The sequence below is a fragment of the Kazachstania africana genome, chromosome 7, assembly GCF_000304475.1.
Source record: "Kazachstania africana CBS 2517 chromosome 7, complete genome".
NCBI lineage: Eukaryota > Fungi > Ascomycota > Saccharomycetes > Saccharomycetales > Saccharomycetaceae > Kazachstania > Kazachstania africana.
Window position 1 is genome coordinate 64,138 of NC_018946.1, and position 27,634 is coordinate 91,771.

General features: G+C 36.5%; 7 protein-coding genes and 2 non-coding genes across 9 annotated transcripts; 4 read left to right on the top strand and 5 right to left on the bottom strand.

The window, feature by feature from the left end:
• The first annotated feature begins 1,973 nt into the window (after nt 1-1,973).
• KAFR0Gtrna19K lies at nt 1,974-2,072 on the top strand. The gene is made up of 2 exons: nt 1,974-2,011; nt 2,036-2,072. It is a non-coding gene; the product is annotated as a tRNA-Lys (tRNA).
• A 459-nt stretch (nt 2,073-2,531) lies between these two features.
• Nucleotides 2,532-6,509, top strand: BUD5 (Ras family guanine nucleotide exchange factor BUD5; the record flags this gene model as incomplete). The annotated part of the gene is made up of 1 exon (XM_003958139.1): nt 2,532-6,509. The coding sequence occupies one exon, from the start codon at nt 2,532-2,534 to the stop codon at nt 6,507-6,509; it is 3,978 nt and encodes a 1,325-aa protein (XP_003958188.1).
• A 387-nt stretch (nt 6,510-6,896) lies between these two features.
• On the bottom strand, nt 6,897-6,969 carry KAFR0Gtrna14T. The gene has a single exon. It is a non-coding gene; the product is annotated as a tRNA-Thr (tRNA).
• Nucleotides 6,970-8,754: 1,785 nt separating this feature from the next.
• PHO87 (SPX domain-containing inorganic phosphate transporter) lies at nt 8,755-11,529 on the top strand (the record flags this gene model as incomplete). Its single annotated transcript, XM_003958140.1, has 1 exon — nt 8,755-11,529. The coding sequence occupies one exon, from the start codon at nt 8,755-8,757 to the stop codon at nt 11,527-11,529; it is 2,775 nt and encodes a 924-aa protein (XP_003958189.1).
• A 138-nt stretch (nt 11,530-11,667) lies between these two features.
• On the bottom strand, nt 11,668-12,678 carry RBK1 (putative ribokinase; the record flags this gene model as incomplete). The annotated part of the gene is made up of 1 exon (XM_003958141.1): nt 11,668-12,678. One exon carries the CDS (start codon nt 12,676-12,678, stop codon nt 11,668-11,670), a length of 1,011 nt encoding a protein of 336 aa, XP_003958190.1.
• A 438-nt stretch (nt 12,679-13,116) lies between these two features.
• RRP43 (exosome non-catalytic core subunit RRP43) lies at nt 13,117-14,259 on the top strand (the record flags this gene model as incomplete). Its single annotated transcript, XM_003958142.1, has 1 exon — nt 13,117-14,259. The coding sequence occupies one exon, from the start codon at nt 13,117-13,119 to the stop codon at nt 14,257-14,259; it is 1,143 nt and encodes a 380-aa protein (XP_003958191.1).
• A 184-nt stretch (nt 14,260-14,443) lies between these two features.
• ELO2 (fatty acid elongase ELO2) lies at nt 14,444-15,487 on the bottom strand (the record flags this gene model as incomplete). Its single annotated transcript, XM_003958143.1, has 1 exon — nt 14,444-15,487. The coding sequence occupies one exon, from the start codon at nt 15,485-15,487 to the stop codon at nt 14,444-14,446; it is 1,044 nt and encodes a 347-aa protein (XP_003958192.1).
• A 425-nt stretch (nt 15,488-15,912) lies between these two features.
• Nucleotides 15,913-19,767, bottom strand: SNT1 (Snt1p; the record flags this gene model as incomplete). Its single annotated transcript, XM_003958144.1, has 1 exon — nt 15,913-19,767. One exon carries the CDS (start codon nt 19,765-19,767, stop codon nt 15,913-15,915), a length of 3,855 nt encoding a protein of 1,284 aa, XP_003958193.1.
• A 422-nt stretch (nt 19,768-20,189) lies between these two features.
• BPH1 (Bph1p) lies at nt 20,190-26,549 on the bottom strand (the record flags this gene model as incomplete). Its single annotated transcript, XM_003958145.1, has 1 exon — nt 20,190-26,549. The coding sequence occupies one exon, from the start codon at nt 26,547-26,549 to the stop codon at nt 20,190-20,192; it is 6,360 nt and encodes a 2,119-aa protein (XP_003958194.1).
• Nucleotides 26,550-27,634: the final 1,085 nt, after the last annotated feature.

Below are 27,634 nucleotides of genomic sequence, written 5' to 3' on the forward strand. Positions count from 1 at the left end.
GTGGTGACATCTAGGAGCCTTTTTATGAATAATGTATCTTTCATCTTAGACATTCTAACCTTCAAGCATCAATAGAAGAATCTATGATCGATTTAAGAATGTTACTGTACCGCTGTAATAATAGAATCTGTAATCTCCATTTTCTGACTATCGATCTATCTATTGTTATCTTCATTTGAGTCATTAATATAGCAAATTGACTACTACCTTTCTCCGCTGGTACCCTTTGGGATAAAATCAACAAGAGCTTTGAACTCTCTAACATAGTTCTCGATGTTTTGGCAACAATGCAGACTCAATTTTGAAATTCATTGTCAATTTTCAGGCGAACAATAATTCCAACATTCCGTTTGGAGAAATCGCTGCTTAAGCCAACGTGTAAACAATTAGCATTTGTGTGATGTGAAAAGTGATATTGAAGCCATTCGTTGGCTGTAATCTCAATTGTTTGGAGGAAAGGATAGTCATCTTCTCATGATGGCCAGTGTCACGTATTATTTACCAATTTTCTGAAATAACTAAGAAACTACGCAACTTTGGCACATATCCGCTATCAGAAAATGAAATGTTGACTTCTATGAGAATTTATTTCTCTTGTTTATATCAAATCTTCAAAAATCGATCATTCTGGAACTGATAATACATTGCAATTCACAATTGATGAATAGTCAAGATAACAAATCTATCGCAAATCTGGAGCAATCATCTAGATTACATCATGGCAGTGCATATCATCCAGATATATCATGAATTGATGACCAAGTAAACCATCAAAAGCTAAATGTTGCAACTTATATGAGAAATGCCAGAAATGGCATTATATTGGCATTTCAATGTTGTACTAGCTAGAATGACAGATTTAAGATTTTTGGACGGAAACGTCCTTGGAAGTATCCATACCTTCGTTACTGTTGTTGTTAATAGTGTTGTTAGGCACGATAAGCTTGTAAGAGTGGTGTAAGTTCTTTATTTTATTCAGTAATTATCGTAATAAGTCGATATATATTTTCTTCTAATGTACCTAACGTAACGAAGGCAATGAAATAATCCAGAAGTTCCGTTTTTATTTCACCCTTTATATAATAATCTGAACGTAACCCATTACATCAATAATCGGATATCAATCAGGAATGTTGATGTCATCATCACAATTTTAACACCTCACAGTTTCATCTTAGTGATACTAATAAATGCCGTAGTACTGCACTTCTGTACAAGACTTGTTCTAGAGTTCTGCTCAATGCTTGTTCTAGGTTATAAACTCTACCTTAGATATTCATCCAAGATATTTTCTAAAAACGAAGTTCAGGATCACCTAGCTCTATTTAGTATTTCCAGCAATTTTCTAGAAGACTTGCATTACATGATAATGTGGTAATGGGACGGAAACGTCCTGGGAGGTATTCACATCTTCGTCATTGATGTTGTTAATAGTGTTATTGGATATGATAAGCTTGTGAGAGTGGTGTAAGTTCTTGCTTTTACTCCCGAAATATCCTAATAAATCAACATTGTTCTATCTACTGTATAAATTGACCAAGCTAATGATATAATTTTGAAAGTTCGAACTTCAGTTGGTCCTTTGAAATCTATTCCATCAAGAAATGATTACTAATGAAAAATGTTGATAAAACTGTCTCATATATAACGCCTCACATCCTCGTCTTAGTGAGACTAATAGAATCCGTAGTACCAGATTTCTGTTCAAGGCTTGTCTTATATTACAATCAGTACCTCAAATATTCATCCCAAATATTTTCTATAATCAGAGCTTCTCATCATTCAGCTTTGTCCACCATTATCTAGCACCATCGGAAGGAACTGCATCTCAATTATTGTGATACAGGATAACACCACGGTTTTTAAGCCTCCTACCTCCGTTCATTTGCGAGAGCATGGATAGGAGGATATAATTATGAAGTAATAATGGAAGACATTTGGGACGGAAAAATAAATTTTTCTCGAAGAACTCATCCTTGTTAGCTCAGTTGGTAGAGCGTTCGGCTTTTAAGTAATTATACGCTTAAGCAAGGATAACCGAAATGTCAGGGGTTCGAGCCCCCTATGAGGAGTTCTCTACTTTTTTTTTCTTTTAAGCTGTTTTTTGAGCCCACTATGTGATTCAGCTTGTGTAGGTGGTTTTTATTCAATAGTAACAATTGTACTTGTAGTAGCCAAGAAACATACGTGCTATAAATACTTTTGCTATTCCGCGTGGCCCCTTAGCACGTGGGATATGACTTTCGCATGATCCCACGTTGGTGACAACAACTTCCCCCCCCAACTTTGCATTAGTGTAAATTTCCAGTTGCATCAACAACTTGACAGCAAGCCATCTGACGCTCTTATTTGGGGCATTGCCCTGAAATCTTTGGTCTTTTATATGGCAATGTTTACGTAAACCGAAGCGATGTAATTTCGCGTTATCTTCTTTGAATGGAATACAGATGGGATTTGAAAATGTCAATGGTTGTTTTCAGAAGATAAATGATTCAAAGAAGAGGATTAATATACATCAAGGAACATAGAGCATGGATCGATTAACCGTGAATCGAACTACTTCTGCTAGTACTCCTTTGTTCAACTCTGACAAGAAATTTTACGAAGAAGAAGGCAATGCTATAAGAATTAGCACAACGGTGTCCCCAACAAAATCATTGAACCTTTACAATGGTAAACCGGTCAGTAGCAGTAAAAGTTTGAATAATAATTCTCCAAATGATTCATTTACCACCGCTAACTCATTTAGTTTTGAAGAAACTCTAGACTCGAATAACTTCCCTGAAAATTATAATAGTTTAAAGCCAAATTTTGACATATTTAATGATGAAACACCAATTGTTAATTCAGGAAATAGGCGTTTTGCCAACACTTCGAATGATTACGAAACACCGAAGGCACCTTTATATATTGATGATACTGAGCTCAGTAATAGCGACAAATTTGATACTTCTATTCCTGCTGGTTTAGGGATAACTTCATCTCATATAAATATCGAAGAGCAGTCGACCCCATTGAAGGCAATACGGGCATCTATATGTGTTCAAAGGACACAGCCAATAAATCCTCCTCAGAGAAATGAGAAGAGGTTACAACAACGAAGAAAAGATAGCATATTCAGCTTTGAAGAAATGGCTCAAAATATACCTGAAATTCCAGATTATGCCTATTTATTCATTATCGCCAATCATTCTTTCGATGCTAGAACATTAGAGAATGATGAAGATACAAATATATGTCTTTCTTTCAACGCTAGTGATGTGGCATTCGTTCACAATGTCGATGAATCGGGCTGGGGTGAAGTCACCTTATTGCAAACGCAACTACGTGGCTGGGTCCCTTTCAACTATTTCTCAGATATAATAAAAATCACAGATGTTACTAAGCCTGGAGATGAGTTAACTCTGGAACAATGGAAAGAATATATTGATTCAAGATTGCCCTTGGAAAAACTCTTGACCGCCTCTGCTAAATTTATTGCGCATCCTCAGGATAAACCAATTTCAAATTCTTTACAAAAGACGTTCAATCTCAATTACATTAATGATATCAGAGATGGTGTTAAATCACTTCTTCAATTGACAGATGCGGTTTCAAGATCAAACGAAATTGTTCAAGCCAAAGAAGATGTAAGGAAGGGCAGAAAGAAATTACTTGCTGATTGGTATAATTTAATGATCAAGGCTGATTATTATAAGCACACAACATCGTCAGAAAATATATCCAAGCTAGTCTCATTGGTTTATCAAATCCTAAAAAGGGCATTTTCGTTCTATAAGATATGGTCTCTTGAAAAGATGAATTTTGAAAATGAAAAGAATGAGGCATCTAGAATACAGTCTGAATCATTCTTATCAACATCAACACAAAATAAAAAAGACACTAAAATGATATATCGAACGCAAAGCGTTAAGGACAACAAAATTACATATCTTACAACTGTGCCAACGGCGTCTAAACGACTAAACGAAGTCAATGACTTACTTTTCTCTTATATTGGACTCATACTAGGGCGTATTAACTTAGTTGAACATAATCCAAATGGTTGCGAAGCTCTGGAGTTCATCATCCATCAAATGATAAAATTATTGAGAGAATTACTTTATGTGAGTAAAGCATGTTCCTATGTTATTGAAGAAAAATATAAACATGCGTATAAAAATACATTAGATGCATGTTTAGATCCCCTATTGGGCCTAGTTTCTGAATTGGTTTCCTGTATTAAAATATTAGTTACAAAGTCTCTCAGCCATGAGATCCGTAGAAAAAGTTTGAAAAACTTGGAAAGTGATGCTTCCATAGCGGTGTTACCATCAAATTACGATGAGTGTGAGAGATTGGTTTACATAATCTCTAAAATGACAGGTTTAATTGCGAATACCGTCGCTGGTTGCAATAATTATCTGAGAATAACAGGAGATTTCAAACTGAATAAGAATAGAGAATATCCAGATTTACAAATGAGCAAGCTCACACCAGAGGAATTCTTAAAAAAATGTTCTGGTGGCATTAATGAAAAGCACAATAACGAACTTAAGAGAAAGAGTATAATGGGATTAGGTGATGATTATAGCGAAGCTGACTATAAAAAGATAATAAGATTTTCAGCAATACCTTCGGGCTTGATGTCTGCTAAAGACTATGACTCTTTTAGTAGAGATTCCACCTTCGCGAAGTATAGGCCGCTTGAATCAGAGTTAAATGACAATCCACTTACTTCTGTCAATTACAAGGACGAAATCCTGAGGGAAATTATACTTGATAATGAAAGAAATTTGAATGGTGCTTCATTCAGAGCAATAATCTTCAAATTGACGGATGAGATGGAGAAGCCAGACGAGTTATTTGTAGCAACTTTCTTACTTACGTTCCGAATGTACGGCAATTCGGTAGACCTCGTTAATGGGTTGATTAACCGATTTGATTTGATTGATAAGTCTTCGAAATTTGAATACACAGAAAAAAATGGTACTTACTCATCAAGGGCATCTAGATTGAAGAATAGACGACGTCTTGTCTGTAATGTTTTTGCAAGCTGGATGGAGAGTTATTGGGATCATGAAAAAGATTACGATATACTGCCAACCATGGTAAACTTTTTTAATGAAGGAATGTCAACTATTTTACCCATAGAGGCCAAAAAATTAATTGAACTGGCGTCAAAATTGTTTCTAAGAAAGCCGGCCTTAAAAGATGGACATTTATTGCATGCCTTCATGGTCGACCAGTTGGCGAAAAAATCTATCACACATTCTAGGGCATTATCCATGATATCCGATACATCATCGGTTGCAAGCAGCATAAGGTCCTCTGAATTCTCATTGGATGAAAGAATAATAGAAAAGTATGAACTGACAAAGATAGATAAAAAAAATAGAAACTCAGTTTCACTCCCACTACCTTTTTTAAATCTTGGAAATTCTTCTTTTTTGACAACCGATGATATTACTAATATGGAGAGGCTAGTGAATAACTACAGGATTGCCACAAATAGTAAGGTGGAGAAATATTCTGACAGCTGTTTCCTAGAAAACATAATTAAAAATTGGAAAAGGTTGCAGGTCGGTATTGAAAGCAGTTTAGCGGTTAATATTGATAACGTTTTTGTTCAGAGCGATTTGAATTTAGTAGATATGAATCCAATGGAAGTAGCTAAACAATTGACCTTGATTGAGTCAAAATTGTTCATGTCCATACAACCTACTGAACTGATCAACTATAAAAGAAAGAGCCGTTGCCCTAATGTGAATACGGTTTTGATGTTCACCAACAAATTTTGTAATTATGTTATTGACAGTTTGGTCAATCCAAATATTTTGATGATAGACAGAGTGGATAGGTTGAGGAACTGGTTGAGGATCGCTTTGTCGAATTTATATTTCAGAAACTTCAACTCGGTTGCATCAATTATGACAGCACTACAAAACCATTCTATAACGAGATTGAAACCAATCTGGCAGCAATTGAGCAAGCAAGATATGACATTATATGAATATCTAGCAAGGATAGTACATCCGAACAAAAATTTTAAGGTTTATAGGAATAAACTGAAAAAAATCATGGGTGATTTCTCTTTTGTTAAGGTATCACTTCCTGTTGTGCCTTATTTCAATTTATTTTTGCAAGACTTAACCTTCATTGATGAAGGTAATCCAAACTTCAGAAATCCAGATGCATTCAGACCAAATAAGATAGTCAATATGGACAAGTTTTTCAGAATTACAAGGATTATAAGTACTATACAATATTTGCAGGTCAATTATGACGTTGGTAATAACAAGAGCGATAATCTGAAAGAGTCCGAGCTCAAGGATATGATTGAACCAAATGAAACTAATGAGTCATTTTTTGAATTAACAAACCAAATGAATGTCGACACATATTGCATCACAGCATTGCCACTTCTTCAAGAATTTATACTATATGAATTTTGGAGAGTGGATTCACTTCATCAAAAGGACAATGATAGGAGTTATCAATTAAGCCTTAAGATATTACCAAGGCAATAACAGAGATAATTCTTCGTGTATGGCTTTCAAGGACACTTTTATTTTTTTTCAAAAATTAGTAACAGAACCCAACGGTTCGAATTTGTAACTTCGTTAACAAAGCGTATAGATGTATGTAGCTCAATACAAGTACGTTATAATATAAGTTTATAGGTCAATGGTATCGAAATATGACTTTAAAAGGCAGGTATGATGCAGCGAACCGCCTCTAACGGGCTTTGTGACAACTCACCGGAAGCCACATCGGTGACACGATTCGCTCTAATGATATAACTAGATGAATAAGCCAATGTCATCTATGAGGAGGTGATCAACCAGGTAGCAATACGATTCAAAATTTACCAAACGAGTTTATTGAGACTGATAGTTTAATATGTAAAAAATAAATGCTTCCAACCAGAGTCGAACTGATGATCTCCACATTACTAGTGTGGCGCCTTACCAACTTGGCCATAGAAGCTTATTTTAGCGTTTTGAATTCATTGGGCTACACCCGAATAGGAACGATCTGATCTACATACTGACTCCCTCAAGTAGAAGATTTTCACTCACTAAAAAAAAATTTTGGGGAGATGGTTGGAAGTAAAATTTGTGAGAAAGCCAATTCTTACGAGACTGATAGCTCTTCATCATCGAGGAAGTATAAGAGAAGATAAAATGGAAATTATATTACACATTTTGAGAGTTGTCGATGTTCGTATGCTCAATACTTGATAAATATGGCACTTATCTTCATTTACATTCAGAAATATATTTTGTAAATGTACATTACTAAAAAAATACGATTATGGGTCCTATGGTAGATGAGTAGAACTTCTTAATAAGGGTTGATGATGAACGCAATACAGTCTAATTTTTACAACTTTAGTTTAGTGGTTACTTAGGAAAGATTGGCGCTGGTCCAGTAAAACTAATAATCCAGTACTGTCTTACGTTGATATAAGTATTTATTCCTCTTTTTTAGGCACTCTAGAGGAATATGACTGAGAGTTATGTTAGGCCCTACAATCCTGTTAGCTTCCTCCTCACTCCTTTAAATTAAGGCTAGTCTGCATCTTATCCATTGAACAAGTCTATCTGATGCTCCATGTTAACTAAACCTCGGTGATGCCTAACTTAACACTTTCCTGTGCTCATTAGTTGTCGCACAGCTTCTAATGTAACGAATATGGGATCTACGATCTATCTTATAATATTGCTGAAATGAGGTGACTACTGGAACATTTTTGAACGCATCCGGTCTTGATATAATCCAAAACTAATCCAATTTTTTCTTTTTTTTGAAGTGTAGAAGGTAGAAGATACGCAGTTTCTTGTTAGATTTACTATAATATCTGTCGAAGAGACAAAATCGTTAATTACATTATTCTGGATTTGAGAAAGCTCAACAAAACTGTAAGTATCTGAGTCCTCTATAAACAATGGGCACATGGAATTAATACGTAATGGACACGATTATCTTGCAAACATGTATAACTGTTCCATAGCGGTGGTCAGCCACACACTTTGGCAACACTGATTCGCTAAGAGCTGGAACTTGTATTTTACAAGAGGCATATGCAAGAGCAAATGGTCTACAGTAAGTACTACATAAATCACTATAATAAAGCAGCATAAAGAGCTTCAATGGTCACCAAAAGAGCGCCAGATAATAAAGCTCTGTTCAAACAACTCCGAGGCATCTCAACCAAAAATCCAACCGGAAAAACAACGAGCATCCATTAAAGACCTTCAAGAGCAGCAAATATATCGAATACAACTTCATCTGTTACTTCGATTCAGAGTGTCTCTACGATTTTACTGTAACATAACTAGGCAAACACCGCTCAAAGTTCAACCAAATCAACCGTAGTAATCGTGTCTCACGGGGTTTCGATGAATTGTGCAAAAGTATCTGCTATTGAAGGATATGCTGATATTTATTAACAACGTCACTATCAATACTGTCATATATATATATATATATATATATGACAGTCCGACATCAACATTTCATCTGATGTCCCGCAAGGGTATCCGAAATATGAAAAACCACGCTTGGTGTAATTTAAGATGATAATATCTTGATCATCAGCTTGTATAAACAGAAGATAGTTCTGGCATCCAGTAAAGTTCGGATTTGGTCCAACTTGTTTAATATTTATTAGAACTTATTAGGACTAAGCAGAACAGCTCCAATTATATCCTAGAAGAAGCTGTAAGGACGATACTTCTTAAAGGGGACTGCTTATAAGCCACCTGAATAATGAGGTTTTCTCACTTTTTGAAATATAATGCTGTACCAGAATGGCAAAACCAGTACATGGATTACAATGAACTTAAGAATCTAATTTACACGTTGCAAGCTGATCAAATAAGGGAAAATGGAGGAGCATCTCAGGGTCCCAGTAATAATAATATTTCTGAAAGTTCATTTGAAAATACACCGTTACCTAATGATCACAATAGTTCAAAAAATGGTATTAAGGCAAAATTGAAAGATAGACTTCCATCAAGATTTTTTAGGAAGCATGGAAGGAACAATGAATCCAATCGTAGTGGAACTCCTGACGTACAATTGGAAACTATAGAGTTGGAGGACTATCCTAAAGAATTGAGTTCTTTAAAAAAACATGAAAAGAATGATAGGGATTTTACCCCTGCACAAAAATTCAAACAGAAATTTTTTGACTCCAGACGCTCTTCTGCTTCATCGAGTGATGACAGAACTTTGTTTAGTCCGTACGATACTTTTGTCGATAGTTTAGTTAATGAGAAAGTCAAAATCGACGATTTCTATAAGAGAACAGAAACCAAGTTTTTTGCTAGACTTCAATCATTAGTGAAAGACCTTGAAAAAGAAGGTCTAGTTGATTTTGGTCTTCAAAATATGTCTAGTAAAGTAGCTGAAGTATCTGCAGAATTAGATGAACAAAATAATTCTATGAATAAAGGATTTAATCTTCATTATTCTAATGATCAAAATGAATTGAGAAGTAGATTTGATGCTTCAGAGGACATCGATGAGGAGGATATAGATGGTATTTCTACAAATCAAGAAAATACTGCCTTACTAGGATATTCTCAAGTGAACATAAAGTCACAAAAGAGATCTCTTTTGAAACATTCAGTAATAAATTTATACATTGACCTATGTCAATTGAAGTCTTTCATCGAACTAAATCGCATTGGCTTTAGCAAAATTACCAAAAAATTTGACAAGGTTCTTCATATGACCACAAGAGCTGATTTAATTCAATCTGATGAATTTTTTCAAGACACTTACATCTTTCAAGATGATACACTAATAGCGTTGGATGAAAAGATAGATTCACTAGTACATTTCTACGGTTCTATCGCAACACGTTATAAAAATTCTGATACGTGTAAAGAAGAACTAAAATCATACTTACATGATCACATTGTTTGGGAAAGGAGTAAAACGTGGAAGGATATGCTAGGACTACTTTCGCAAGATAGGGACATTAAAACTGACCTTGGCAGTGGATCAATAGGAACCGAAAAAATCTCTAACTTAGATCTAAGTTATTATAGCTGGAAAATTCCAACTCCAATCCATTGGAAATTTATTCAGATAAACTATTTCAAGATTCCTAAATTATTTTTCACACTGAAGGCTTTGAAAATTGCCTTTATCATAGTTTTTACCGGTATTTTATTGGGTGTGAAAACTTTAAATGATAGAGTTGAGGGTCGTTGTCTGGCGTTGGTTGAGTGTTGTGCATTATTATGGGCTACAGAAGCAATTCCCCTACATGTGACAGCATTTCTCGTCCCTCTGCTAACAGTATTGTTCAGAGTTTTGAAGAACAGTGATGGTAGCACTATGTCTGCAGCAGCGGCTTCCTCTGCAATTCTGAGTGATATGTGGTCCTCCACCATTATGATCCTTTTGGCTGGTTTCACAATTGCAGAAGCTCTATCACAATTTGATATAGCCAAAATTTTAGCATCCTGGTTACTGGCATTTGCGGGTACAAAACCTAGAAACGTTCTTTTAATGGCCATGTGTGTGGTATTCTTTTTATCTATGTGGATTTCTAATGTCGCATCACCTGTCCTAACATATTCACTTGTAGCGCCATTGCTGGAATCACTTCATAGTGATGATCAATTTGCGAAGGCGTTGGTAATGGGAGTGGCCTTATCAGCCGATATTAGTGGTATGTCATCACCAATTTCTTCCCCCCAGAACATTATATCGATGGAATATTTATCTCCCTATGGTATTGGTTGGGGTCAATTTTTTGCTGTTGCCTTACCCTGTGGTATTTTAGCCATGCTTCTCACATGGGGTCTACTATGCCTAACCTTCAAGATAAACGGCACAAAATTAGAGAAATTCACGCCTATAAAGACAACACTGACTTTGAAGCAATATTATATCGTATTCGTTACATTGGGAACCATATTACTATGGTGTGTTGAATCAAAAATTCAAAGTGCTTTCGGCTCATCAGGTCAAATCGCAATTTTTCCTATTGTATTATTCTTTGGAACCGGTATATTAAGTACGAAGGATTTAAATACGTTTCCATGGTCTATTGTTATCCTTGCCATGGGTGGCATAGCATTGGGGGATGCAGTTTCTTCATCTGGATTATTGAAAACAATTGCAACTTCTTTACAAAAAAGAATAGAAAACGATACCTTACTTGCGATCCTTTGTATTTTTGGTATACTAATGTTAGTTGTCGGTACATTTGTGTCTCATACTGTCTCTGCAATAATTATCATTCCATTAGTCCAAGAGGTTGGTGAAAAGTTAAGCAGTCCAAAAGCAGCACCTGTCTTGGTCTTTGGTTGTGCCCTGCTTGCTTCATGTGGTATGGGTCTAGCCTCTTCCGGGTTCCCCAATGTGACTGCCATATCAATGACAGATCGCGAAGGTAAGAGATATCTTAATGTTGGGACTTTCATATCAAGAGGGGTACCTGCATCTATCATAGCGTTTCTATGCGTTATAACGATGGGTTATGGTATTATGATATCGATAGTGAAAGGAGTAACTACCGTCTGATAATGTATTATAGTACATTATTGCCAATTTATGAACTTTTTTAAGGATATACGAGTATGAGTTTTACGCTAGAACGCGAAAGCACTCATACATTGATACATATCATGATATATCTTATTTTAACCAACTTCTAATGATCTAACTATCTCCTGTTGCAGCATTTACCTCTGCATGAGATGGTATACTTTCAGCGGCACCACTTTTCTGGATTGCTAGTGAGCTTGCTGTTGTCGCAAACGATATACCGGTGGCTAATTGCTCCCCCTCATAAAGTTGCGTGACCACTGCACCTAAGAAGGTATCGCCAGCACCTGTAGTATCAACCACTTTGATGCCGGTTACTGCAGGCAGGTACCCAACATCAGGTTGTGCCTTTGACGAAAATAAACGCCTCTTTACCCCCAACGTAATTATAACTGTAGCTGACTTATTCTCGTTTACTAAATCAGCCTGGAATAACTTACATAACTGTTTATAGCCTTCAATAAAATCTTTATTTACAGAATCTTTGATAGAACGGAGGTGATTCCCATCATATGTGCATTGGGCGACTTGTAATGCCTCAATTTCATTTACCACCAGTATATCTACAAGGGCCCAGCTATCCCTCTTCAGTGGTTGAAAAGGTGAAGGATTATAAACTATCTGGTAACCTGGTTTGTTCTCATTCACCCATTTCATGATTGAAACAGGATCAGGAATCTCGTGTTGTAGAACCACCATTTCCTTCTGAGAATACATGGAATCGAACAGACTCTTAAGCTCATCCGACGTGTAAACAGTCCCTCCATTAGCACCCTCCACTATAAGAATTCTATTTTGACCACCTTTCTCTTGCTCTACTATAATATTGGCCACACCGGTATTGACCCCTGCTAAAGCTCCTACATGAGAGGTATCAACTTTGTTCTGGCTTAAAACATCCAGCAACTCCCTACCAAATGAATCGTCACCAACGTTACCGATCATACGAACGGGGTAATCAGCATTAGGCTTTCTCAACCTAGAAATTGCGACTGTCTGGTTCAAACCTTTACCACCAGCATGAGTCTCGAAATTACTTGCCCTAAAGGTCTCACCAGAGTCAGGAATACGACTTGTGAAAGTAACCAAGTCGTAATTTAGTGAACCTACGATAGTAATACCCATTTATCTCGAGAATTAAGAAGTCAATTGGTCTTTTTATACTCGACTTCAACTTGCATTACTTTAATAAAATCATACGTTTTCTCATTAACCTCGAAACTGGTTCAACTGCTTTTCTTTCGCGCCAAGATACAACCGTAAAATGGAAACTTCAAGACAGTTTCCTCCCATTTAAAGTACTACTAAGCCATTTCAACAAGTAATCAAGCCCAGTGAAATTGGGCTTAAATCATCTTCAAAGTCAACAATTTTTGACTTCCTTAAATATCATCAAATATATCATTATATACGTATGAGATTCCTATTATAGAAATGATTCTTCATTAGGAAAATTGAATCCTGTTACGTCGAAAATTTTTCTTATGGTGAGATTGAATATTTCAAGTATAGAGATAGATGAGCATCATAAGTAACAAGACAGTTAATAAAGTGGATAGACAGATGAATTATATGGAGGCTGAAACCGTTGAGGTGCAGCCAATCACCTTACAGCCTGAAGTGCTGGCTCGAATTTCGCCGGAACTCTCATTCCAGAGGCATCTTTCATTGGGATTTAGGCCATCATTGAGAGGATTTGAAGAGTTTAGAGACGTTGAGTTGGAAAAAGACAGTCTTTCAAGATACTCTACTCATTCAGATAATAATGTTATTGGTTCTTCGGTGGTGAGAAGTGGAGATATGTTTTGTATAACGAAAATAACGGGTGGTATCATAGAAGATTTCGAAGTAAATGCTGATGATGATTTCTTAACGAAAGCTCTGGGCGAAAATAGTAAGAATGACATATCGAGATATGCAAGTGTACATCCTGTAGTGGAGGTAGAGCGTGGAAGAATGGGTGCCTGTACAGATGAGGAAATGACAGTTTCTCAAAAATTATATGACGGCGTATTACATTCAAGATTGATTCCTAAGAAATCGTTAGCAGTTAACCCTGGTATTCGTACCACTGATGAAAATGGAGAAATCAGAGTCATATATCCAGATGAACAGAGTAAAGAGGACAATATCCTGACTAGAGACTTTCAATCCAATAAAAAATGGTCTTACGTACTCTATGCCAAGATTCAAGTCTTTAGTCGTACAGGTCCCGTTTTTGACCTATGTTGGAATTCTTTAATATATGCAATAAGATCAGTCAAATTACCTAGAGCGTTCATAGATGAAAGAGCCGTTGATTTGAAAATGACTGTAAGGACTAAAGGCAGAAGCGCCACGATAAAGGAAACTTACGATATATTGTGTGATCCTGAAATGTGCTCTCCGTTAGAATTGAACGAAGAGAATATTTCATTTGCATCAAATTATGGTATTACCGACATTGATTTTGAAGCATCTTTGGATGTGGATGAGGAGGATGAAAACATGGAGGTCATGGAACCAAAGACCGTTCTAATAGCAGATATAGACACTGAATCGGAAGAAACTAGCATAAAATCTATAATTTCCATCATTGGAAATGAGCGGGGCAATCTCAAACACGTGAGCGTCATTGGTGGTGGTTCAAAAGTTACACCTGATATGATTAAGAGGGCACTTCTTTTGTCCAAGGAAAGAGCAAAAGATTTATCCACCAAAATATAAATATCATATGTGTAAGAGTATATTCAAAGCCATTATTCGTACTCTATTTGGCATGGTTGTTAAAAGAAGCAAGTATAACATGGCCTTAAGTAATTTTTATATGTTCTTTTAATGATATTTAAAGTGAACATAGGTTACATATATGAAATAGAAAAACATATAATACAAAAAAAATGCTATCTGTTTATTTTCTTCTTCTAGCATCAGGGGTTGGAGAAGGAGATGGGGTAGCAACAGTGTCGATATCAACATTGACGTATTCGTTGACCTTGGCAGCAACACCACCGTGAGCACGTTTAACGACCCTACTAGTCTTGGTTCCTTTGCGCTTGTAAACGTTGATGTAGAAACTGATGAATAAAACTAAGTAAGAGGAGATGATGGCACAACCAGAGAAAGTAGCTGGAGGGGAACCAACACAGTCACCACAATGTGGTAAAGTTGGGAAAAATAAGTGAGCAGCTTTTTGGTAAACGGCAAAATAGATAAGTGCGATATCTAAGATGAATTGAATGATTTGGAATCTAGTGACCCACTCTTTCCACCAAACTCTGATACCTCTAGCAGCTAGGAAATAGTACCAGTACATTAAGACATGGACGGCCAAATTCATAGAGATGACTGTCCAAGAGATAGATGTAGTACCTATTAATTGAGTGTAACAAAGTAAAGCGGTAGCACCGTGGTGGTAAGTGTGTAAGAAAGTTAATTTCTTGTGCTTGAAGACCAAAAATAGAGTGTCAACGAATTCGTAGTACTTGAAAAGGTAATTAACGTAGTAAAGGAAGACTAGTTGTGGGGTCCATGCGCCGATATCACAGATGGCATAATAGAAACCGTGTCTGGCAATCACTGGAATAGCTTGTTCTGCAATTAGGACAAGTAAAATAAAGGATCCAGAAGTCAATAGTAAGTTGTGAAGTTGGAAAATACCGTTCAATTTGAAAGGTTCAGAGTTGCTTAAGACTGCTCTACCGCCAAAGATGACGATGTAGTAAGTAGCGATAGCAGCTAGGACTTCAGGTAACGTACTCAATGGTAATTTACCTGGGACAAATTCGAATTCATTTGGAACAAATCTACCATTGGTGGCACATGTTACAAGGGCATTGAAGTTATCCCAGAGTGAGATATTGAAGAAAGGACGATCTAAAGTTGGCATATAGTCGTTTAAAAGAGAATAATTTTCTAGCACCGTAGTGGTAGAGTTTAAAACAGTTCCATTCATATTGAGTCCCCTTGTGTAATGTATCTCACTGTCTTGCAAACAATATCTCGAGGCAATTACCGTTTTAGAACCAACTTCTTGACCTTTTTATATAGAAGTTTGGTGTTTCTATCACATATGAAAAATATATTCCGACCAAAATTTTTCGAAGACGTCAAACGGCCAAACGACAGCAAAAGAGTGTCATCGCGTAAGCCTCTGTCCCCACAGAAAACGACGCAGAGAAACGTGAAAAAAGAACGCAACTTTTTGCACATTTTGCAGCCTTTGTTGCGAAATTTGATAACGCGGAGACCCCGCGTTCGACTCCGCGCCGTAGCAGATTTTTCATTTTGATGTTTAGAAGAGTATGTGGAGTCATAGAACTATGGTTACACTTATATTTATATAATAATAATAATAATAATACGTACGGTGAACTGGCCTTATTCTCTTGCCTTCTGGGTAGCGGCGGATTTGGTGTTCTCCGATGCGGATGCGATTGCTGCTAGAGCTGCTAGTGGATCGTTAGCAAAATTGAGTTTGTTTACCAGCGTATTATTCGTCTCAACTGCATGTGGTGTGTCATTTGTGGCCTGTGACGCGATGGTATAAGGAGGATGGAAAATAGCCATGGAAGGTGTCACGTTATTTTTGCTTGCGGGGGAAAGGCTAGAGTTTGTCACTGGATTTAGTAACGAAGAAATGGAACTCGACTTTGCTTCTGACAGTGGTAATGAAGCGGGTAATTCTTGAACTACAATGTTTTTGGGTGACGTTCTACCTTTAATAATGTTGGATGAAAGTTTTGATTTAGTTGCATTGGAATCATCATTATTTAAAAAACTTCTTATCGTAAAATTCCTGTTGCCAATAAATTGACTCGATTGAGATGGGTCGCCGCTGTTTGGCAAGGTAGGGCGTACTTTAGTTTCATAACTACTTAAAGTATCTTCCTTGCTCCCAAGAGTAGGAGTTAACAACTCAACGTTTTCTGATCGCATCGAGCTTATATTAGCGCTACCATGTAACTGAATAGAAGGCAGCCTTGGAGGGGGAAGATCGGAGACAGGCGTACTGACCTTCGAAAAGGAACTTCTTCCAGGATCCACACTGAAAGGATGTGTTGGTGTGCTCTGTCCACTTACGTTTTGAAAAAAGCTGTTGTTGCTTGGTTGGCTTGAAAAGAATCCAAGAGCTGGCTTTTGTTGTTCCGGTATATTATTACTTAAGCTTCTTTGGTCAGGTTGAATTAGCATTTGAGCCTCTTGAAGAGATCCTAAACTTTTTGAATTTCTCCTGAAATCTGCTTCTTCCACCAAAGCCTTCCAACCAAACTGAGCTGCATTTCTCTGATAGTAATTTCTAACCATAGTGGTAGATTTAGTTCCTAGCTTTTCTGATATCAAGGTCCAACGAGATCCAAATTGCTTTAATAAGTCAGGGAACGCATTAGCTTCTTTAACACTCCAATAACTAGATTTATGATCATTCAATTTCATTTTTTTCCTCTGTGCCGTATCATTCCCTTCAGACATCTCAGCCTCATCTTGTGATAGAATATGGTCAGTCTTATTATGGTCATCAGTAACTTTGTCATCAATATGCAAGCTTTCATGGACATCTTTCTCACTTTCGTTAATTGCATCGTATTTCAAAGGAATCACTGGAGGTTCCAGTCCTATATTCTGTGATGTTTGATTGTTATCAATAGCAACGACAACCGCACTATCAGATTCAATTACATCATCTTCCGTTTTTCCAGTTGCTAGACTTTCAACTTCATTATTATCTTTTTCATTGCTTTCAGTTACTGGTCCATAATGATTTTCGTTTACCATCCTTTCTCCATTTAGAGTGTTTTTGCTCACTTCCATCGTTTCTTCCTTTACTAACGTAGCGGATTCAATATGATTTTCAACCCTGGAGGTGTCACCATGGGAAATTAGTGGCTTTTCAACAACGGGTGATTCAATAATAGGGCTTTCATTCTCTACTTCATTGATTTTCTTCCTCTTGCGTCTTGCATTACTCTTCCTCTTTTCATTTTTTGCTTTCAATAAAGCCTTGTAGTCTACTTCTTTCTTTGTTCTATAATAATGCAATACACATTCTTCTGCTGTTCTTAAACCTCCCATCAAATGTGAAATTTTTCCGAATTTTTTTGGATTATTCAAATAAGCGTCTAAAAACAACTCATGTTCCTGTTCAGTGAATGTGTCAATTCCATCCTTTAGCACTCTTTTGGCCCAGTTATTTTTATCCGTGACCAGATTATTTACATTTTGAAACTTCATGGAGAATTTTTCGATTGGATCAAGGATCATTGAAGGAATAGATGCAGCTGCTTGAATATGTTTATAATCAGGATCAATTTGCAGTAGAACGTTTTCTATTTCAGCATCATCAACAAAATCGGCTCTATTTCTTCTTCTGGATGAACCGACAGATTTTCTTTGATCTATTCCTTTTTCCCTTTCTTCTCTTTCTCTGTCTTCTGCTTCTAAAGTTTTATTGTATTCGATTTCTGCTTCTCGTAACTTTTTACTAACATCTTCAAAAGTCTTACAGTCATGTTCCCATTCTTCTTCAAATTTAAAGAAAAACTTCTTTAGTTTCAACTTATTTAAATATTCATATCGCTTCATTTTCTGTATGGACCTTATTAATAAGGGTCTGGTTGCTTGCTTATGTATTAAGACATTATTAGAAAAAAACGGATAAACTTTGAAAGATTTTACTGGCTTTCTGAATAGATATTTTTGATGCATCACAATCTCGGCTCTCTCCTTGCTTTTTAGTTCCCAAAGTTTCATTTCTGGTTCTCTCATAGGGAAAATGCATGATTTTACTTCATCTTTTGGTGTACTATATGGCACGATAGGATCATTTTTAATTTCAGAGAAATTTGTCCTCAGAAGTTTTGGATCACTAATACATACATATTCATGGTCCAAGAAGGTTCTGGTGCTCCTCTTATCTAAAAGTGATTCTAATTCCTTATCTTCATGGTTCTGGAGTTTTTCTAATTCTTTAACTTTGAGATTCTTAATTTGTTCTTTTTCTAAATTTATTTCTTTATTATCCTTTTCCGAACGAGAAGGGACATTGAGCGATGACAGATCGATTCCAGAGGACCACATTGTTTTTAGATCGGTTTGTTGTAAGTTTTCATTCAAATCTTTCTTATAATCAAGATAGTCAGCATGACTAATAGTCGAATCTACATCCTTAGATTCTGGTGTATATGATGGCCCTAGTGCTTTTTTATTTCCTGTCAGTGCTTGCTTTTCAGTTTCCCTGGTAGTTTGAGGAACGGAATTAATTAAACTTGATCCTAAAGAGTGTGGATTTGACGTCTGTAAAGATTTTAGTTCTGTATCAGTTGATGAATTATCTAGATCTTCCACGGGAGTACTTGCATTACTGACTTCTTCTACTTCATTGATATTATCTTTAGAAAAACTGGGGCGATTAGTTATGGCACTTGGAGGTGAATTTATAAATCTGTCTCCATCATGTTTCGAAACAGACCTTCTTCCAGAATTCATCTCAGCTATAGGAGTATTGAGATCAGCTACGGAATGATTTCTCCATTTATTACTTCTATTAAAAAATCCACTTGTACTGTTAGGATTCGAGTTCGTGATACTATTGTGCTTGTTGCTTCGAACATTTGCACTGATATTTTGCGCTACATAACTGTAATTTGTTTCGTTACTCATAGACTCCATTGATCTGGGTCTATTACTACTTGCTAGATGTTGAAAAGGTGAAACAGGTGATCCCGTAGCACTTTCTGGATAATATAATGTCTTTGGAATACTATGTTGCTGTGGATTGTACCTACTTGGTCCATTTCTTGAATATCGAGATTTTGTGGGTTCAGGACTAATTATAGATGATGATTCTGTAAAATTTGATGGAGGCCCACCGGCAGAGGCCGCTAATGTTTCTGAATCTGGGTTATATCGACTTCCTGAATATCTAGTGGTGGTATTGGTGGGAGTACTTGAATATTTATGTAGATCTTTGACAGGTAGTTTACTACCTGAAGTAGGATCATACCTGGAATGCCTTGCGCTCCCATCTGGCCCTAGATTAGATACTGGTCGACTTGAAGAAGGATGTACTGGTCCTGCAGAAGGTGATGGGATATTTGAGACGCCCTGCTGCGGAAATGGAGTACCAAATGGTTTAGTGTACGGTTTCTTGGTATATGAGGGTCTTCTGTTTGGGTTATTGGAGTAGTAGTATCTCTTCTTGTCGCTTATCCTGCGAGGTGGTGGAGGATACCCCATTTTTTGAAACTGGACTTTCTTCTATGCGTTCCTTGCACTATATATTAATAACTCCAAAAAATGTGTACTTATTGTTCACTGACAAAAAAGTAGTATAATCAATGAAACGACAAAGGAGCAATAGATAATATAGTCAAAAGGCCAAATTTAAATGTTTTCTTTATCGTGATATTAAGGTTCAACGCCGTTATTTAGTTGTTTGTGAATATGTCTACTTAATAAACGTTCCTTTAAATTTCTACCTATTGAGTATAATTCACATTATTTAATTTGTTTTTCTTCATTCAAGCTTATCGTTTATTTTGAAATTTTTGCGTTCCGTAAGATATGATCGAAACAATAAATGGGTACCCACTTTTCTCAATAAAATAAATACAATGATAGTTGGTATATAGTGCTTGGTGTCTCTTTGTATATAAATGCTAGTTCCAAATGTATATATTACCTTCATGATCGGAAACCAAGAGCTCAATCAACGGTTCTTGTTCATTCTGGCTTTGCGCATCACGTGCCCGATATACACATTTCAACGACGAGATTCCAACTGTTTTACCTGTAAAAAAGGATGTCATCTTAATCAAAGTCCATGCTCTATCGAGCTGTTTCAATTGGCATATTTCAACAGAACCATCAGAATATCCGAGACATAGAGGTTCATAATTCTCGAGATATGTATGGTTTGGTAGCGTCTTAGAGGGTATACACTCTAAAAATTCCAGAGCTGTTGGCATTTTTCGTGGCTCAATCTTGAATGATCCATAATGCATGGCATTCAAATTGTAAACTTGTACCTCACAAGTGGTTGTCAAGATCGCTATTGTGCCATTGATTTGTGAAAGTGCAATGTCAGAAGCATTGGAGCACATTTTTCTTAAAGGTTGATAGGTATTCATATCCCAAGAATAAACCTGTCCGGCCACATCTAGAGTAAGTAAAGTGTTGTAATTGTTGCACGCTTTGATTTTCTTGATTTCGTGCAAATGACAGCACAGGTTTGCAACTTTTGAAAGTTGGAGCGAACCTTCTTTATCTGTAAATTTCCAAATGCTTAGTAAACCATTTTCATCGCCAGTGATAAATATGGGCAATTTACTAATTGCAAAAGAAGTTATTCGAGCCAAATGAACGTTTTTGAAAAAACAAGAGTTAAGAAGGATTGACGAACTTGAGACTAGCTTAATTTGAAATTTGGAGTGGCGTTTTTCAATCTGAACATCTAAAAATTTATAACCCCTCCAGAATTCATTTCCCGAGGTATCTTCGTTTAATTCAAGATATTCGACAGTGCCATTGGAGATGGCTGCATTTGGTTGTAAAAGTTGAACTTTTTTGCGCATCCTATCAAATAACTGTTGGAACTTAAAAAGAGCTTCATTCTTAAGAAAAAGCCTTTTAGGGTGAGGTTTCTCGAATAGCTGCAATGGTGTCTGACCGAAATTATGTATAATTCCTGTTATAGCTCTCCGTTCGTTTTCATTTGCAATCTTTTCCAAATTCACGGCACCTGGATAGCTTAATCTGTTGAAAACGTTCACTTCATTTATCGCCATTTCTCCCCTTTGTTTATACCCAAAAATCAAATCAATCCACTCATTCAAATGTTCACTCACATAAGGGCTTTCTAGTGCTTCTCTGTTCTTTGCAATGAAAATCTTCGGATCATTCTTGGCCCACGGTGGGAGTTGAACATCATTAACAGTGTTTCCATTTTGATCTTGGCCAAAGTCGACCTTATTGATATTAACCAAAAATTCTGGAAGATAAAAGAATTCTGGTGTCAATTCCCTTACATCTGTTGTGCTTTCAATTGCGGCTGAAGACCATGAACGCTCAATAGAACTGAAAAGACGATCTGGATGTCCAAATGAACCTCCTTGTAAAATAAGAAATGAATCTGTAAAAGGTTTTAATCTTATTAAGTAGCCCAATACTATCATGGCAGAAGAGTAATGTGTTCCGTAATGGAATGGAGGAGTATGTGCATCGTCAATTCCTCTCAAAGAATGAAATCTATCTATGAACTGGTTCTTTCTTTCCTCTGATTGAGCACCCATTGGTTTGGATAGATCTCTATATGTCTTTGGATCTCCTAAATCCAATTCATCACTTGTATAATCAGCTATAACCCACGGAAATACTGGATACTGGGTCAGATCGTTAAAAGATCGTCCAGCAAGTATGTTTATCATCATTAAATAAAAGAAATTGGAGATTTTCCCCTTCTGCCAAAGTTCTGTAACTTCAAAGCCATTGCTCCCAATACTACGAGGTGTAAAAACGTTTGAAAATCTCGAAAACAATGTATTTTGGGCAATTCCATTTTTCAGTCCAATACTGGTAGCTTGGATATTAAGCTCCTTTATGGCTCCCGAAAGTACCGCTTCTATTCCCTCTGGGGAAGAAAGAGGATCCAAGCTCTGAAAAACCTTATTTCTCGTAGTTTTATCCTTGAAGGACAAAAATCGACTGCTCTCATCATTGAAGAGAATCTCCATGGCGACATCTCGTAATAGAAAAGGTCTCTTGGTCACAAATGCTAAATTTTGTATATCCCAATAGTAGTGCTCTTTCATAGTTTTAGCTGACGCAATTTTGTTGTCCTCTCCAGTTATTAGTGTTACATTAATATCTCTTGCCGTGGGAGCTACATCATGTACATTAAGAACTTTGTTTTGGTCTTTTGAATAGAAATAGCCGGAGACAAAGTATAAGTAAAGATCGCCAAGTATTAAAACTCCTTCCTTTATTTCAATTCCAAAAATGAGGCTGCAATTCCATATTCCTCTTATCACGTCATCACCCTTTAATAGCTTCAAGACCTTTCTATTTTCATTTTTTTCGACATCAGAAGTGTCTGCAAAATCTACGTCCAAAACCATATCGTAAGATATAAAGCTTGTATTGCTATTTCTCCTAACAGAAGTATCAAATATAACATCGGATGTTTCCCTTTCTGACACGTTTATATTGCCAGCCTCCAGTCCATAAAACGGTGTTAGCCTCCTTCTCATATAATCCATGTTGACGGTAGTATCCACCATCCAAGTAGTAATATTTTGATTTAACTGCTGCAAATTATTCGAGTGCTTTAGTTGTGATACGGATTCATGCAATTTATTTTTCTGCATCATCAGATCTTCCTCCCTGTCATTCATATAGTACGTATACTCTTTGTCCATAAGGGTCATTGTGTAGTTGTGAGCATATTGGTTATCCTTTTCAAATAATTCATAAATTGATCTATAACTCTTGTTTATCTTGTTATGAGATATTTGCTTCCTTCTAAGTATCTCATTAAACAAATGCTCAGCCTTTAGACTAATAGGATCATTTTGACATTTCATTCTTTCGATCACAAGCATTTTCATCTTCTCTCTCTGAGTTTCACCACAAATATTGACTTGAATTGATAACAAACATGACATTGCACTATCGTCACTTGATGAAAGGATTTCCAAGAATTTCGATACAAGCAGGCCTTTGTTAGAATGATCGAAAAATGAAGCTATATTTTGCAAATCCTTGTCATGAAATAAGAGTAAAGCTCTGACGGCATGCATGATCAGCTTGTTATAGCCATTACAGATTAATTCAGAAGAAGATATCAGCAATAAAAAGCAAACTAGCTGGTTATTCATGGCGCCCTTCTTACGCTGTAATAGGGCCCTTTGGTACAACAATGTGTTCCTATAAAAATCCGATAGTTCCTCATTTTTCCAATTCTGTCTTTGCATTAAGAGTGAATAAAAAATTACAGTGATATTGAAGGAGAAAACAGAGGACAGAACAGACTCTGATACATGGCTGTGTAAAGTTTCATGTTCAGTATAGTATGTATCGACACATATGAGAAGTAACTTATATATGTGCAGATAAAAATCGATCTCAAACTCTATCACTTTCATATAGGGTTCGATTTGTTTGAGAAGGCACATAATATTGGGCAAAAAATATGGCTGAGAAATAATCTTTTTTACTAGCTGCCTTTCATTCCTTATTAAAGATTTCAAAAGGGCAGGCAAAATTGTAGAAGAGAAACCAAGCTCGATATATTTCGCTTCAGCCGGCTCTAAGTGATGATGAATGTGATCCCTATGAGGAATGCGTAAAGCCAAGGAATTAATCAAATAATCATGAAAGACGTGATTTTTTGAGCGTAGAATACTATTAATAGTCACTTCAACTATAATTATAGATGTCAATTCTGAAACACTCTTGTATATTGTGTGATTCTGATACTTTCTTAAAGTAGGCAGTACATCGAGGAGTGACACCACAATCAAAGTTTGCCAAGTACCAGAGGTGGTTTTCTTGTCAGCACTTGAGATTATTAGTCTGAGATTCTTCCATATGGTAGTAACATTATCGTTTACGGTATCTAACTCAAATTCGTTGGGACTATTAGGGGTCCACAACTCTACTAAGCGAAGTGCAATGCAAATAAACTCCGGTACTAGTATAATAACATTAGGATTGTTGGCTATGTAACTTTCTATGGTAAAAGTTGTGGACGTAGAAATGTAGGATTTACCTAAAGAGTAGAAAAATAAAATGTCAGTTACAGGAACATGATACTTTTCTCCAACCACACGAAGGATACCTAAAAAAATAGAGCTTCCCCCATTTTGTAAAAATTTAGATAACAGATCTTCATTTATCAAAAGCAGTTTTAAAATGATATTGATCATTGGTACTGGATCACCATTTCTTTTAACTATTTCATCTAGGATCATTAAGTTGTGTTTTAAGGATAAACCTTTGATTAACGGGCTTTTTTCACTCTTTATTTCGGAAGAAAGTAGTCTATCTATGATCTTAAGGTTTCTCTGAGCTCCTTTTAGATCGCTCTTCTGTACTTGAAAATAAATGAAGCAAAGTAGCCAATGAATAGAAGCCATATTGGATTCGGCTTTTAAGAGGGTAATGCATATATTTGATGAATCCTCCGCCATTACGTTGAAATCAATGTAGCAGTTCATTAAGTGATAGAAATTTAGATGACGGAGTAGATCTAAATCTTGCAGCTTCCCCAGATTGTAAGTGGAAAAATATGAGTCGTTCAATAGGCAATTCAGGTGGAAGTATATGTATCTAATTACTTCAGTGCTTTCTGCACCGATAGAATTATCCACTCCAGGATAATACCATAAATCCTGGTTTAAAATTAACTCATTGTACGCTGTTGTGTTCTCAATGATTGACTTGTCAATGTTATTGAAATCCCATCCAAACGCTTCTAGGAATATATTCAAAAACTGGATTGGCAAACCCTGTTTAAACCTAGTAACAATTCTTCTCATCAAATAACCTAAAAATGTGTAGTTATAATCCTCCTCAAACCATTTTCGTATTACAGAAACTTGCAATAATTTGAGTAAGTGTACTACATACTCGAAAGATGTGTCAATTGAGTCAATTGTCTCGAGTTCAAAAAGAATAAGCTTTATACAGTCTACGGTGCGAAACATTGGTACCAGTTGAGAAGCTTTGAAGTAGTAACATTTAGAATTACCTGTGTCGCTGCGTTGCCAATTTTCGAAGCTGATACAAAAATCATTATTGGATGAAAGAGAGATTTCTTCGACAGGGCTAAAGTCCAAAAGGACTTTGCATGTATCCCACTTTTTAATATTACTGAGGAAACATTCGTAAGGGTCGTGTAAGAATTCTGGGTAGGCATGTGTTTTTCGCAGTAAGGCATCACCAAACGATCTACGGACGCCCTCTAGATTGCATGGAGTTTCAAAACAGTCTATATGTATACTTTTCAGTTCATGAATAATTTTGATAGCCTCATGAGGCAATGTGTCGGACCAGACGTAAAGCCTGTAAAGTTTAAATGAACATAGCATAGAACCAATTTCTATACGTTCCAATGGTAAGACTATATTAGAGAGTAAGGCTATGCTGTTGGCGATAGTGCCATTAACAAATAAGGAAAATTCTCCATTTTGCAGGGTCGCCGTTAAAGAATATGATGTACCAGAATCAAATTCAACTTCGTCAAAGAGAGCTTCAGTAAATTCATCATTAGTCACACATAATTTGCCGTCTTTGATTTCCAAGTATAAATTTTGACCAAGCGTTAGGAAACGATTGGATGACACATTATTGAACTCAACGATTAGATGTAAAGAGATTGATGAATAAAAGTGTTTAGAATAGTTGAATTTTACGGTTTTGTATATGTTTTCAAATTGAAGATGTGTGTGGGAAAGTATGTCGCATGCAGAAGTTATTAGGCAGTTTAAAATTTTGATACTATGGGGCTCAGGAATGCGTGTGTATAAATTTATCAGATCCTGAGGTTCACAGTTGACGCCTAATATAGTTGTGTAGAGTTCAGTTATACGTGATTGAACTAATGAATCTTCCTGGTGGGCAGAAGAGAGTGATTTATAAAGTTCATCCTTTAAACTAAACAATTGACCTAATCGTTGCTTATTAATAATAGAAAAGGATGCTAATGATAGTATGATCTGTAATGCTAATGCTAATACAGTTTGTTCTTTAGTGCAGTTTAAAAGCTTGCACCAGAGAGAAGAATCAGTGATATTGAAGTTATCAGCAGTGTTGTTCAGCTTGAATCTACGAAATAGTTGTATTTCCACATGTAGTGTTAAATCTCTGATATACGCATGCAGGTTTTCAAACGTTTTGCCAAAGTCACTTAATATTTCCGTTAGATGGGCTTCAGGATTAGAATCGAGTCCCTGATCTAGTACATCCAATTGTAGTAACTTTAACAGTAAGGCAACCACATTCGGTATATCACTGGACATAGTTTCTTATCACCACAAATTCAATTACCTCATGAAAAGAAATATCTGTTGTCTCTATATCTAATCTAGATTCTGGACTCTGTTTAAACCAGTACTCGTTTATAGGTATTGTAAAAGGGGATCTACGTAACAAGCTTCTCTCAGGTAAAACAAACAAGAGTCACATGACCATCTTTCACCGATTAGTATTGGGGTACTTCACGGGCTGGCGGCAGTTAAGTATTATGATAATGTTCTCATTTGTTGCTGAAGGGCATAATGTGACCTTCACAGCTGCCTGCAGGTTTGGTAGTATAAGTAAGCCTCTCTGAAATGCAACATCAATGTCACTATACGATGCGTATATAAGCGTGTGCCAGACGAGAATTAGATGAAATATTCACGTAATGTTGTGAAAATATAGTCGGTTATAGCAGATGGCAACTGCATTATCCTCAATTCTGTATCTTCAAGTGGAACTCTAGTGAGCATCATTAGAAACCTAGATAGCAAGGAGCCAAGAGCAGCAAAAGTAGCACCGTAACAATTTCGCTGCTTACAGATAATATATCTGATCTTGTGACTTAGTTAGGGACTACAACCGACAACTAGCAGCATCCAGACTAGCATTATTAATCTTAGGAGATGGTGAATCGAGTAGTCACAAATAACTACGTTACCCTAATCTTATTTCTTGTGACTGTTCTTTCGTAGTTGTTGAACTAGTTATGCGGTGTCGGGATGCAACATGTATGGGCTGAAAATTGACAAAAAATTTCAATTCAGATTATTTTGTACAATTTTCATAAAAAAATAAAGTTGCGTCGAAATTCGGAAAAATCACTGAACGGTCACAGTCCCATTGGCTTTGGATCTCTAGACGGAGACATCCCAGTAGCACTCCGCCTATGGCCGCCTTCTGGGTGAGAGCAGCGGGTGTTTCCCAAGAGAACACATCGCAAGCGATGGCCTCGGTTCAGCCCAGATTCGGGTGGAGAGTGTTCCGTGCGAACGTTTGGCCAATCTTGGAATTGTGAGTGGAACAGTGCAAACTTTCACTTCAAGTAATTATTTGAAATTTGAGGTAGTGTGTATTTAGCAATAAT